At 45.2% G+C, this 13,711-nt stretch overlaps 1 protein-coding gene across 1 annotated transcript in view; it reads left to right on the top strand.

The window, feature by feature from the left end:
* pdlim4 (PDZ and LIM domain 4) overlaps positions 1–13,711 on the top strand; it is a 45,327-nt gene that overhangs the window by 17,503 nt on the left and 14,113 nt on the right. Inside the window, exon 3 of the mRNA XM_080013911.1 lies at positions 5,703–5,784. Coding sequence (XP_079870037.1) covers positions 5,703–5,784 — 82 coding nt within the window. The remainder of the gene's footprint in view (positions 1–5,702; positions 5,785–13,711) is intronic.

Genomic DNA, 13,711 nt, shown 5'->3' with positions numbered 1-13,711 from the left:
CCCCCTGCCCCCGCCCCCTCCTCTTCTGTCCATCACCTCCCTGGGGGTCTTCTGACTAGACTTACAAAACCGCTGTTGAAAAGGCAAGCGTTCGCCCTGTCTCCCCAAGGAGAGAGCATTTGATCATGATCCCGTCTAATATTACTAATAACAAAAGCAGCGGCAGTGATGGCGTGATTCACTTGCTTTGCTGGGAAGCTGCTATGGGACCGACGAACCAGTTCTGTCCGGTTCAGATGGACTTGATAGAGAAATGACACCAAGAGGCAGGACTCTTAACTGAATATATATATATATATATATATATATATATATATATATTATGCTCCTCCAGGAACATGGTCATTGTGTGCAGCCAAAGTAAACTCATCAACCTTGCAGAAACCCCAAATCTCCCGAATCAGGAAATTAAACCTGGCAGGAAGAGGTCACACAAGGGGAAAATCTGAACCAAGAGGAAAAGAAAAATGGAAAGGCATCAGGATAACCTGAGAGCTTCCAGCAGATAGCTAGGATCTCCTTTCTAATCAAAGCACTCTTTTTGTGTGTGTGTGTGTGTGTGTGTGTGTGTGTGTGTGTGTGTGTGTGTGTGCGTGTGCGTGTGCGTGGTTCCGCCCCCAGAAGCCTCTCCCCTAGTCTGTGTTGCGACATCAGGGCACTGTGATGATAGTATAACATCAGAGCAGGTATAGACAGATGGAGACACACACAGTCAATCTGATCACGTCCCAGGACTACCATCTCCATCCCCAGCACTGCCCTTGAGAAAGCACAACCTGTGAGTTCATACGTATACAATGACAACGTATTGTTATCTGCATAGGGAATGGTTGTTTATCTGCATATTTCTTAGTTCCACAGTTTTACACCGCTTTCATTAAAGATACCAGAAGTGAGATCACGTCTCCAGGTACTTATTGGAAGAGTGTTTAGCTTGCTGTATAGCCACGTACGGCTTCACATGGTGAGGGCAGGTGTGTGTGTGTGTGTGTGTGTGTGTGTGTGTGTGTGTGTGTGTGTGTGTGTGTGTGTGTGTGTGTGTGTGTGTGTGTGTGTGTGTGTGTGTGTGTGTGTGTGTGTGTGTGTGTGAGATAGTCCTGGAAATTTCACCATCCTGTGTAGGCTTTGATCGAATCACCGTAGAATTGGATCTGGGAGTTCCTCACCCCGTACTATTCATCATTGTGAAAGCGGTACAACCAGACCCTGCGGATCATCCCTCTTGGAAATGAATCTCCTCATATCACTCCTTGGCATTCAGGCCAGACTGAGGAGGGAACTTTTAAAGATGAGGTAAAGCAACTAAACATAGAGTTTTACCTAACACAAAACATCTCTTCTGGGATCACAGGGAGGTTGCATTTGAAGATTTTGATGCACCACAAAGTTGAGACAAGGATATAAAATCCTTAGTTGAAAAAAGGCATTTACAGACCTGGGAAGCAGGAGAGACAAAGTCAAAGACGTACAAATAAGAAGTGAGTGAGTGAGGGAGTGAGTAAGAAAGGGATGCGAGACCAACGAGGTCCTAACCCGAGAGAAAGAGGAATGGCGGAAAGAAAGAGACTATAGGTACAGGTTATGGTGATGATGGTTAATGTGTAGCAGCAGCTGGTTGGAACGGCGTCCTCGCTAACGCTGCCAAATGGGCTCAAGACCTCAACAATGGAACCTGTTGTCCCCGGTTTGCCAGCGCTCAGCCATGTGCACGTTGCATTAAAGCCCATTATCCATCAATGTTGGAAGACGTTATTTGCTGGATCGACTTTCATGCCTCGCTGATTACAAACAGGTCATTTACATTCTCTTAAATCCAGACTAGTAAGATATTTTTTGGAAAACTGATGGTAACTCAAAACCTACAAGTAGCTCTCAGGCATTGAATTGATCAATGCCTGATTGAACTCTGAGGAGCCATACAAAAACGATCAAATAATGGTCAACTTTGCCCCCAGCTTTGCTTTTCAGATCTTCCCTTTGCGTCAGATTGACCTTATCTTCGTTATAGATGTACGGAATGTCCCAAAATGTTCCAGGACTCTGTGTCTTAGTTGTTTTTCTCGGAAATGTCAGATCCTCATCGACTACAGAGGTTGAACTTTCTCTTGTTTGAAGAGGCTGTTTGAGTGGGTGAACTTTGAAACATTGACACCCAAAAGGCTTGGGAGGGGTCGGTCACAAAGGGGCTTCAGTGGCAGGAACAGAGGGATGGGGTGGAAAGGAAGAAGAGAGGGCACGATTGCAGCCGTCGTCCAGCCATCAGACCCTGGATGCCCATGAGAGCGGTCCTTGATAGCAACGCCTTCACGTCTCATATCTAAAGTCCTCAGCTCAGCCAACGCTCTACCAGCGGCAGCCGGGTGAACTTGCCTCTTAGGATGTCAAGTTTCCACACGTAGGCTTCAGACGTACACACACACACACACACACACACACACACACACACACACACACACACACACACACACACACACACACACACACACACACACACACACACACACACACACACACACACACACACACACACACACAGTCACATACCCTTTCAGCTATGCAATGGACGTACTGTCTTCTTTATTGCTGCTCCGTTTGAGTTAATCGTTTTTTGAAGTGTGAATGAGTTGGTGACCAGTGAAGTGGAGACGTGCAAACAGAAGCGTGTACATGTACACACACACACACACACACACACACACACACACGTACACACGCACACACGCACACACTCAAACACGTTGCCCTTTACTTTCTCAATGGCCTCTCAGTGTGATGTCATGGAGCTGCCCTTTAGGAAGACAGATGCCTTCCCACGTTACGGTGAACGCTATGGCAACCGCAATCTTCCAGCCTGTTTGCTAAAGAATTCACCCCCCGCCCCCCCACTATTCTTTCATGACAAATGCAAATCTCAGACCAGTTTAACATGTAAAGGACTCTGGTGTGCTGCTCTCTGCACCAGTCGAAATGAAAGACTGTCACAGGTTGTTGAATTGCCTTTTTTAAGATAGACAGAATCGGTTGAAAGTGAAATCAGCTGGAAGCTGAAATTTGTCCAGAATACATTTTAATAGCTTTGTTTTTTGACAAAGAAGTACTACTGTTTGCTATTGGTATCTCACATCATCTTCATTGAACCATTTATTTAACAGTAAATCATCGTATATCTTCCTCCAAAAAACCCCAAAAAACCACTGCAGTCAATTATTTGTAATGTGAAGTGGACATTAGGATTTATTTCCCATATTTTAAAAAGTTGGAGCCAAGCACTATGCAGTTCTTCCAGGGAATGGATGGTTGGATATGAACAGATGGTAAGCTTTAGATTTATGATGTGATCATGACATTATCTTTGTTTTGACTCCCTAATGCATCCACATGCACACAGGCAAACATGCAAAGATTATTATTTCAAGCCACTTCTGAAATTTTAACTGCTGCTCTTCAGGGTAGTTTGGGGACCATGACATTTTTGTTAAATTTCATGAATTATTGATATTTTTTGTTTGGTTTCTTTGTGGTTTCTTGATGTCTTAGCACGTTCCCATCTAGGAACATGTCAGTGGAATATCTGCCGAAGCCCTTGTTAGTGGTGCTAGGAGGAATTCTCAGGCCTTTATTTTCGGGGTGTTGATGACCAGTCTGAGTATTTGACTTGAATGGATTTGAGTCAGGTTGTAAAATTCAACGACCTCAGCAACAGGCAGGACACACACGGACTAAGTGACAGAAAGGAAGGAGTAAGCCCTGTGTAATCTCTCTCTCTCTCTCTCTCTCTCTCTCTCTCTCTCTCTCTCTCTCGTGGAGTGTGGACGCACTCAGGTGAGCTGTGGGTGGTAAGAGCGTGTGGATCTATTTTATCTTTTTTGTGTGTTTTGCTCTGTAGATGGTTGTTTATTTATTTGATGGCTTGTGGCTCAGTTAAGTCATTTATTGTCGGTTTTAGTTTTGCGCCGGGTTTGTTTGGCGGATGGTGCCGCTGCCCCTCTCGCTCCGTCACGGAGTGAGGGTTGCGCCGGACCCCGCTCTTAAGGCGTGTGGAGGCGGTGCTGAAGGCACTGGGAGAGCAGGTCAGTTATTGCAATCTGCACTATGCCTCCAGACAGAATAAGGCTGTGGTGGCGTTTGTAAAGGAGGAGCGCTTCGTCACCCAGCTGGTCGAGAACGGTATCGTTATTGATGATGCGTATCTCCAGGTGTCCCCGCTGGCCGTGCCCTACACCCGGGTCAAGGTGTCGGGAGTCCTCCCATTTATCCCCAATGAGGTGCTGGACCGAGCGCTGCTGCGCTTCGGGAAGATGGTGAGCGGGTTCCGCACCATGAGCCTGGTATGTAAGGATGAGAGATTGAAGCACGCGTACATAACGCATGCCCTGGACGTGTCATTTAGGGTAAAACACAACACTGATTACTATCTGATCTATGCCAGATGCAAAATGCTTTCACTGTAAAGAGGAGGAACACATACACGCCGCATGCCCGAATGAACAGCAGGCTGATGTGGGCGCGGGGCCCGATGTGCGGGCGCCCGATCAGCCACACCACCTGGCCCGGGGGGCCTGGCGGTGGCGGGACTGGAGGGAGTGCTGTGGCGGGGGCGAGGGGGAGGTTGCGGAGCCCTGCTCCGGGTGGCGAGGGGCGGGCTGCGGGGCCCGGCTTCGTAGGTGAGAGGCGGGCTGCGGAGCCTGGCTCCGCGGCAGGGAGGAGCCCGGCCCCAGCGAGCAGGCTGGTGGGGAGGTGGCGGGCCTGGGGGAGGGCCATCAGTGTTAATGTGACGGAGAATGCTACTGTGCCGAGGAATGCTAATGTGACGACTAATGACCATGATGAATTAGGGTCTGACTCGGATTGCAGGTCACTGACAGACATGTCAGTGTCAGACTCCCAGGCCCCACATGGGGACCTGTATACCCTGGCTGAACTGGAGGGGTTTCTAGACACCGCGTTTGGAAAGTGTGTTTAAGTCACGGATCATTTCCCTGACTCCAGGAAGTTTATTAAATTGGTAGCCTGGTTGGGGCAGTGTTGGATGACAAAAAGAGGTACCAGCTAAAGACACACATAACTCCTCTCAGGAAAGAGAACCATTGGAAGGGGACGGGGAGACCTGACCATACTTAGGGGTTGGGATGGCTGTGTCTCACTGGTTATTCTCTCTGTGTCTCAATGGGTGTTCTCTCTCCTTTTGCCGGTTTTCGCGACTGGCAATTGAATGCTTTCGGTCGTGTATGGGGTGTTGGGGAGGTGCTGGTCCAGGATGATTCCCTCATTCTTGACCAGTGATTTTCCTGTGGTAGCTGTGATTCTCTCTCTCACTCACTCACTCTCACTCTCTCTCTCTAAGGAGGTAAACTGCACAAAGTCCGGGCTACAAATGGAGCTGTCCTTATAGTGAACAGCTGTCTCAAATCTGGTGAAGACATCAATAGATCCCTACGTACCTAGTTATCTCTCAAGAGAATTGTCTATTCTCTTACTGACCTGTGATTTTCATGTGTTTTGTCTCTTAATTTTTTTGTTTTTTGGTTCCCTCTTAATCAAGTTTCTGTGACATGACTTACTGAAAATAAAGGAACCTTGAAAGTCAAAAGTCTCTTAATAAAATTAACTGACCTCAGCAACAGGCTGGACACACACAGACTAAGTTACAGAAAGAAAGGAGTAAGCCCTGTGTAATCTCTCTCTCTCTCTCTCTCTCTCAGGTGGGGCTCAGGAGACAGAGTGTGGTCACCAACAGTGAGCGAGGATGGCAAAACGAGTCCTTACATGGACCTGGACTCACAGGTACCTCCTGCACAAAGATAAGGCTCCCCCTCGGTGCTCTCACAGCACATGCGTCAGAAATAAAAGGCTTCTCAAGGGCTTTAACAGGCCCACTATCGACAAGACACGTAACCTGCCTGAAACGTAAACAAATAGTATGATTAAGATTTGTATTTATCATAACGGTACCGTAGAAGCGGGAAAGCGACTACAAAGCTGGAGCCAAAGTAGTCAAATATTGCATTGCTAAATGGTGAGAAATTGATTAATACCAAAATGATAACAGGTTCAATACTCCCAAATACCATGACACATCAGCCCACTCTCCTGACAAAATATACTTTTGAAGCACCGATACTTTATTCACTCCATATTACTCTTGATCAGTCCGGATAGTCAACGAATGAATTTCATTTGTGGTGACAGTTTGTGGTTTCTATAGTGATGCATGGAATACATTTGTTTACTACCGGTTATGGTTGGTTACATGTGTTAGTCAGAGAGTGTTTAATAATTACGGAGTGCGATGCCTCTAACCCCGCGGTAAGGTCGACGGTTCTAGTCAGTTCTGTTACTGCTCTGTATCCCGTATCCAGTGGGAATGTCCAAAAAGAGACAGTATTTCATCTTGGCCGGGGTGACTTCGCAAGAAGTGGGTGTGAGACTCATCTTAAAATTCATCCACTGTAAACTGTCTCCACGGCAACGGCCAAAACAGCCAAATGTATAATTGCCGTAGTGCACTATCATTCACATGATTATAAATGAGATAATGTCGTGCTGTTGGCCAGAACGGTTTTGAAATAGTGTCTTGATTGTTCTCCAGTCGTAGGAGCTGCCAAACAGATACACTGGCCTGGAAGCACACTCCTGTGTGTGTGTGTGTGTGTGTGTGTGTGTGTGTGTGTGTGTGTGTGTGTGTGTGTGTGTGTGTGTGTGTGTGTGTGTGTGTGTGTGTGTGTGTGTGTGTGTGTGTGTGTGTGTGTGTGTGTGTGTGTGGTTTATGCATATGTGCTATTATGTCTATATTTCTTTGTGGTATATCTCCTCATCCGAATGTAATGTTTCTATATGTGTTTCATATCATATTTGAAGTATTCCTATATGTAATAGGCGAACGGGGCAGCCCTCTAGTCGCATGTTCGTATGAGAAGCGGAGCTTAGAAGTTGCAGTTCAGCAGTGGAATTTAGGCACTGCGGATTCTTCATCCGGCTCAGCAGTGGAAAAGAAAAGCCAAACTCAGCGACACTGAATTACAAATAGTGATTAACGAAGTAACGGGACACCGAAGCCTTTTGGATGCAGTGCGACTCCAACCGAGGGAAGTAGAGTTTGGACGACTAATGCTCATAAAATTAATAAAACAGATGAAAACAGAAAGGGCTCCTGACGACATAAGAAAACCTCTAAAAAGCATGACGCTGTGCGGCCAGGCTGGAGCTCCTAATGGATAACATGCGCGTTTCCATGCACACACACACACACACACACACTGGCAGTTTCTCTGTGTGTATGCCTGAAGAGCTGGGTGGAAACCCAAAGGTCCATGGAGTCTCCGTGGTCCCTCTCTCGTTTACTAACTGTAACGTGCACAGCTGGGACAGACACCCTGCCCCCGCTCAGGACACGCCGGGAAAGAGCCCCTCCCCCCTGGACGTGCATGGGGAGGTAGGTGCATTGATTTTCTGTCTTTCCTGCTCGGTCTTCTCCGTGGATTTCAAAACTCCCTCTTTCGTTTACTAACTGTGGATGTTGCCAAGCTGTCACTCCGACAGAGACTGGCGAATAGAGACGTTTGTTACATCTTTCAGCGTAGGTCCCGCCCATGAAATTCAGCTCAACAGCAAGCAAAATTTTTGGATTCGCAAACAAAAGTTTTTGATTCGCATCAATACATTTTTAATCACAGATTTATTTAACATTTTTTGATTGCAGTGAGGAAGATTTTACTCTCAAGCCTATTCTCTTTGATTGCATAATAAAGAGGCAAAGGTTACTCCATAGAGGCAGTACACAGAACGCTCTTTGACAATTAAACATTTCTAGTCGCATATTGGTCCTTAAAAAATTGATTTATTTAATCAGTATTACCCAAGATTTAAAACGGTATGTTAAGACTGGACTGCTGCAGAGAAACACTTTTTCTGGCAGTGGCGCGCCCCCCTGGTTCCAAAGACAGCACTTTAACACTGTTTAATATTTATTCAGGTGGACGGGACAATGAATGGGCTGTGGAGGGAAATAATAAATTGTAAGACAGGGCCCGGAATTTCTCAACATGTTTGCTTGTCCATGGATGAGACTTTTAAAACTACTTCTAAACTAAAATGATAAATAATACTAGACTACAAAGAACAGGTCTCCTCTTATAGTAGTGTAGCTGCTGCATAATCTGATCGCATTGGTGATATGAACCCGGTATGTCGTATGTAGCACACCAGACTGCATGCTGGTCAAGCCAAGTGTCTGACTAAGTACCTTGAGTCTCCTCAAAGCCCTATGTGCATCTTAAAATACACCAGGTACATACTGTATACAAATAGAGACATGTGTGGGACAAGTTCTTAGCGTTCTGTTAACACGAGAAAGGCACGTCATGCTATTCTCTCTCTTTCTCCCCTCTCTCTTCCATACACTATTTCTTTCCCCCCTCTCGCTCCATCTCTCCTCGGTGCGGGACCTTGCTAAAGAAACCCTACAAGTTCCCTACAGTGTTTCTCCTTTCATAAACTGTCCGTGGATGGCTGAAAACTGCCAAGTCAGGCCCATTTGAGCTTCACGCTCAGGTGGATTCCTCTTGGCATGAGAAAGGGGAGGAAACATCCGTTCCCTGGGGTGCCACAAAATATCGGTTTTCTCTCTTTTCTTTCTCTCCCGCTATATTCGGATATGGCTTGAAGGGAGCCTCCCGGCACGCAACACAAGCATTTGTTCCACAAACACATTGGAAACAATGCACACTGGAGCCTGAACTCCACTCTGGAGCCCATCCACAATGGGCCATGTGACACTGCGTTGGCTCTGTTGCACAGGGCCTTATCAATTACTGCCTGGGATTGTGTAAGGAGGTTTTACCTGTGGTTAAATGATTGACTGGGGTGAAAGGGGTGATGTGGCTGGATGCAGAGCAGTTGTAGTGATCTTAATTAATGAGCCTAAGTTAACTATATGAAGCTCATTCCACATCTGGCTGGAATAGAATATTACCAATGATTTGTAGCGTTTTCCTCCACATTTATAGAATTAAAATGGACGGTGTTTGTAATATAGAACATCATAAGGGGTATTAGTATGTTAAGAGAACCAATTCAAAGGTAACAATTTGTGTTGTTATTGTACCCCATCTGTGCCAATTTCATTCTTCACTTGCCACTGCATGAATTGTGCTGATTCAGTAAACCGCACAACCAACCTGTAGGTCAAAATAAACCCACATTTTTCATGTATTTCTCTGACCATGAATGCACACTGGAAATGCACTTCCTTTCCCCAAAATCTGTAAAGGAAGAGAGGGCAATGGCGGCGTTCCAAATCACTTTTCCTTACAAGGGAGCTACGATCTGTGTACAGTGGAAGAACGAGCGCTTGAGTACTTTTCCTCCAATGAACTCCATGAGGGCATTCTGCTCCGCAAGCTGTATTCGACATTTCCCCCTCGTTCTTCCCCGGCCGGCTTTGTTGTAAATTCCAGCCTTGCATGTGGGAATGACCCGCCCAGTAGGAAGCAACACACAGAAGCTATGAAGTGTTTCCCTTTCGCATAAACGCCAGCGAGCAAAGACAATTATGTTTGGGACGTGATGGTATTGACTCATTGCAACGTTCTTGGTGCACATTGTATTCAATTTGGGGAAATCCAAAGAGTACTGTAGGTATGCCGTGGTTATCCCCAATAACTGTTTCTAGTGTCCTGTCAGTGCTGTGAAGCTGCTGTTTCTATACGACTCACTGAAACAGAAAAACGGTTACCTTACTCAAAGTAAATGGCTGTGATAAGATTTTGATGGGGTGTCAAAAGTGGGACAACAGCGAGCACATGCATATGGTCAATTTTTCTTAAATAGTCCATTGGTAATACACATACTCCCCAGTACTTTATTTTGACTGTAATTGCTCTGATTATTGTTGAAGCAGTCCCACAAATGTTGGGAATTTTCCAGCAGGAGGGAATGTCCCAATGTCCAAGTTAACACTCATTTGGTGAACAATATTAAAATGTCATTCATGGATATCTTCCGGATTATTAAAGCAATGTCTATTGTGATCCTGCTCTTTGGCCTTTGTGGAAGGAGCGAGGCCTTGGAATGCGGAAGCTCCGAAATTTAAAGCACACGTCACCAAGGTTTCCTAATCCAAGCGCCTCTTGGTCTCAGCCGAGGAGCTGGCAGCGGAGAACGAGAGGAGAACTCTCCCAGCTGACATTAAGCGGAGCAGACAGATAAAGTCCTCGCATGACCGATTGTAATTCTTTCACTGCTTGGAACCTGAGTTTGTTTTACTTCAGGAAAAGTGCACCCCATCCAGGGTCTGTTTATGAATGGAACAAAGTTGGATTGCATCTGTCTGCCTTGCAAAAAAACAACAACTTTTTTTAAATGTGAAACTACACGTTTAATAGCATCACAAATATACTCCAATATGTCTTTGGTTCGGCCAACCACATACAGATAAATGTACAATGTAGTAACTATAGTTAACAAGTCAAGAACAGTTTCCTGCCTAAAGTTTTGATCACATACTTGAATGGGCAACCCCTCCAGAATTAATTAGTTCTTTCACAATAGTAGAGCCATTAGCCTTGTTTAATGTTCTTCTAGTTTGCCAAAATATCTTCACTGGATCTATTAGTGCTTTGTATCCTGCCAGGAAAATTCACCCCACTGAGCATTGTTTCACAGGCATTTTAGTGGTTCCACATTTATTCACACCCCAGGCTCTTCTAAGATCATAAACTTGTGACCCCACTTATTTGGTTGTTTGTGTTCACTAATCAGCCAGTAATCCCCAGGACGGGCCAAATGTGTGTTGGGGGGTGTCTTAATGGGGCCCTCTGTGCACTCCCTGGCTGACAGCACGTCGGGGAGGGGGTTGTGCACGGGGTCACTGGGAGCAGTTTGCACTTAGATGGCTCGGCTCTGTCCGTCTTTCAGTGTTATAAACAAGGTATTAAGACAAAGTTTGGAAAAGGTGAACTGCAACTTAGGATGGACAGCCGCTAAGTCGAGAAGGCTGAAATGGGTGACTTCTCCCCCTGCATCAAGCCCTGCTGTACCCGAGGGGATTCTCAGTTATTAAAATAGCAAAATTAGTTACATGTCGTCATTTCCAAGTGCATAGGTTTACTTCAATGCATGCTCTTCAAGCACCTACCTGTTGCTCTAAGAGAAGAGTCTTTAGGAGATATATACAATTTATTATACGGGATACACTGGAGTTGGACTGAGGCTTCTCACTGAATGTGCCCTAGTTTAAGAGAGGATATTAATAAACTGTTGGGACTCCAGCAGACTGACACTTGTTGAAAAGATAATAGCATTTTATGCTAACCCATCCTTACACAGGATCAGTCTGGTTCTCATGTGTTCTTATGCAGATGCATCCTCTTGACTCTGCCAATGCCAGCTATCTACGTCACTTTCCTCTTCTAAATGTATTCCTCCCAAGAGGGGTGACCATGGGTACACTAGGGGCATCCCAGTACCAAATTCGTCCCACTAACTAAGCTATTTTCCCAAGAGCCCTCAATGCATGTCCTGCCAGCGAGACGCCAGGGCCCCGGAGTCCCGGACCAGGGAGCTGTAAAAGGGCCGGTTTGTATTAGGTTAGTGGTGCAGAGCGCCATGTGAAAAGCTTAATTTCTATGCTCTTAGGGGTGTGTGTGTGTGTGTGTGTGTGTGTGTGTGTGTGTGTGTGTGTGTGTGTGTGTGTGTGTGTGTGTGTGTGTGTGTGTGTGTGTGTATGTGTATGTGTGTGTGTGTGTGTGTGCAATTTAGCTCCCTCTTCACCTTTCACTTCTACTCTTCTCTCTTTTTCTTTCTCTCCTGTGGTTAGGCTGAGGTACGTAGTTGTGAAAAAACCATCCTCCCATATTTAAACTGCAATTCATCGGGGCTGTTTAGTCAGCGTGATGAATGGAGTTGGACCATTACTTATTTTCTTTCAATCATTTTTCCTTCATTACTTTTAATTCATACTTTTTTGTCATTCACTCTTCTTAACGTGTTTCACGGAAAAAACACAGACAGACAGACATGCACGCACGCACGTACACACACCATCTAGCCCGCACACACACGGCAAGTGACCCAGAACCCTGAGCCATGCTTGGCTACCAGTGTAAAACAGGTCAGTGAAATGTGATGGTGCTCTGACTTTACGGGCAGACATCCCTGATTCTCATGAAAAGTTCCGGCTTTGCATTCCCTCTGTCTCACTCATTCTCTCGTCCTTTTCCAAAATCCAGAGTTGTCATTCCTCGTAGCCAAGTCAGAATGCACAGAAAGCCCAGGAGAAAACGAAAGAGTGGCTATTTCCAAAAGAGGCAGAGCAGTTCGCAAATACTTCCTTTGCAATCAAATATGTACTTTTGCAGCGGTCCTCCGTTTATCAACTTGGTCAGAGAACAGTTTGGAACTGCTTTAAAAATGTCTTGAGATACCGGTATCCACTTTAAACTGTCAAAATCAAATCGCAGTACGGTAAAATACCGTACGGCGATTTGTGAGTTGTCAGGTGATTCGATTCGAACTCCAGACCAGCGTTGGTGACTGTCACCTTGAAAATAACATCTTAAGACCGGGAGAATAAATGTCTTTAAAGTCACCTAATGGGAAGCCAAGTTACCCGCTGTACCTTATGAGAATCCTAAAAGCACTTACAGATCAGGAATGTTGCCAATCTGGTGTTTTTTTATGAGGCTAGATCCAGATGTGCTGCCTTATAAATCTGCCATCTGCTCACAGAAAATATCTGTTTGCAGCCGGCGTGGAAGGCCCAGTGCGGAGCCTGTTATTAGCCAGCAAGATAAATGGGCTGTTCAAGGGAGCTTTCGGCTTGAAACAGAAGCAGCGATACCAGACCACGTGTCCTTCAAGGTTTGGGAGATGAAGAGAGATGAACTCTTGGATTGGTGACGTCTGTCCTGGTCTTCAAATGTTTGATTCGCATGCAGTTTGACCTTTTTTGCTGGACTTGTAGTCGTAGTTAAGATGAAGCCAATATATCGATCTTATTTTTTTTTTTCTCTCCAGCTCCTTTAGTTCCTTTGAATGACAAAATAACATGTACTTGCTTTGTAGACGCAATTTAACCAATTTAACCAAGGTGCTCAACTTTCATTGTGTGATTATGTTAAAATGTCCAGTAACAAACCATTTTATTCATGAAAAAGACCTAAAATTTAAATAAGAAAGTCCAAGAGGCTTTTCTTTTTATATAAATCATCCTTGGTCTATCTTAACTAAACTGAGGTTATTCATCACCTTAACGTTCCTTTTCGACCCAGTCACCAACATTTCCTCATAATAGTCTTTAAATAAGTCGATACATGCATTGGTGTGTGTGATGATTTGGCCTCCTCCTGCATAGCGGGGGTCATAACTGTACTCTACTGAGTCATACACAAGGATACAGAAACATAATACGCTGTCAAGGGGTTTTCCTTCACTTGCTTCCTTTATTCTCTGAGCCCAGGCACGAATGAGCGAGGTTTGGTGGAGAACTGCCAAGAGTCTTTAAAACTTGAGACATAGAGGATGAAATTGAAACTCAATTGAAACGTTGGAATAGTGTAAGGCTCGATGCCTCCTTGCTGATTGCGGTCCGATAATATTCAATGTTAAATGAGCCCAGATACAGAGCCTGTATGGTCTGATCATGGAATGTTTGCGATATTTTCCGATTTTATTTTAGTCTCACACAGTAGCAATTGTGTTAATTTCCTTCTCT

This window comes from Zeus faber (genome assembly GCF_960531495.2).
Source record: "Zeus faber genome assembly, chromosome: 14".
Classification (NCBI taxonomy): Eukaryota; Metazoa; Chordata; class Actinopteri; order Zeiformes; family Zeidae; genus Zeus; species Zeus faber.
This window is presented reverse-complemented; position numbering and strand designations above follow the sequence as displayed.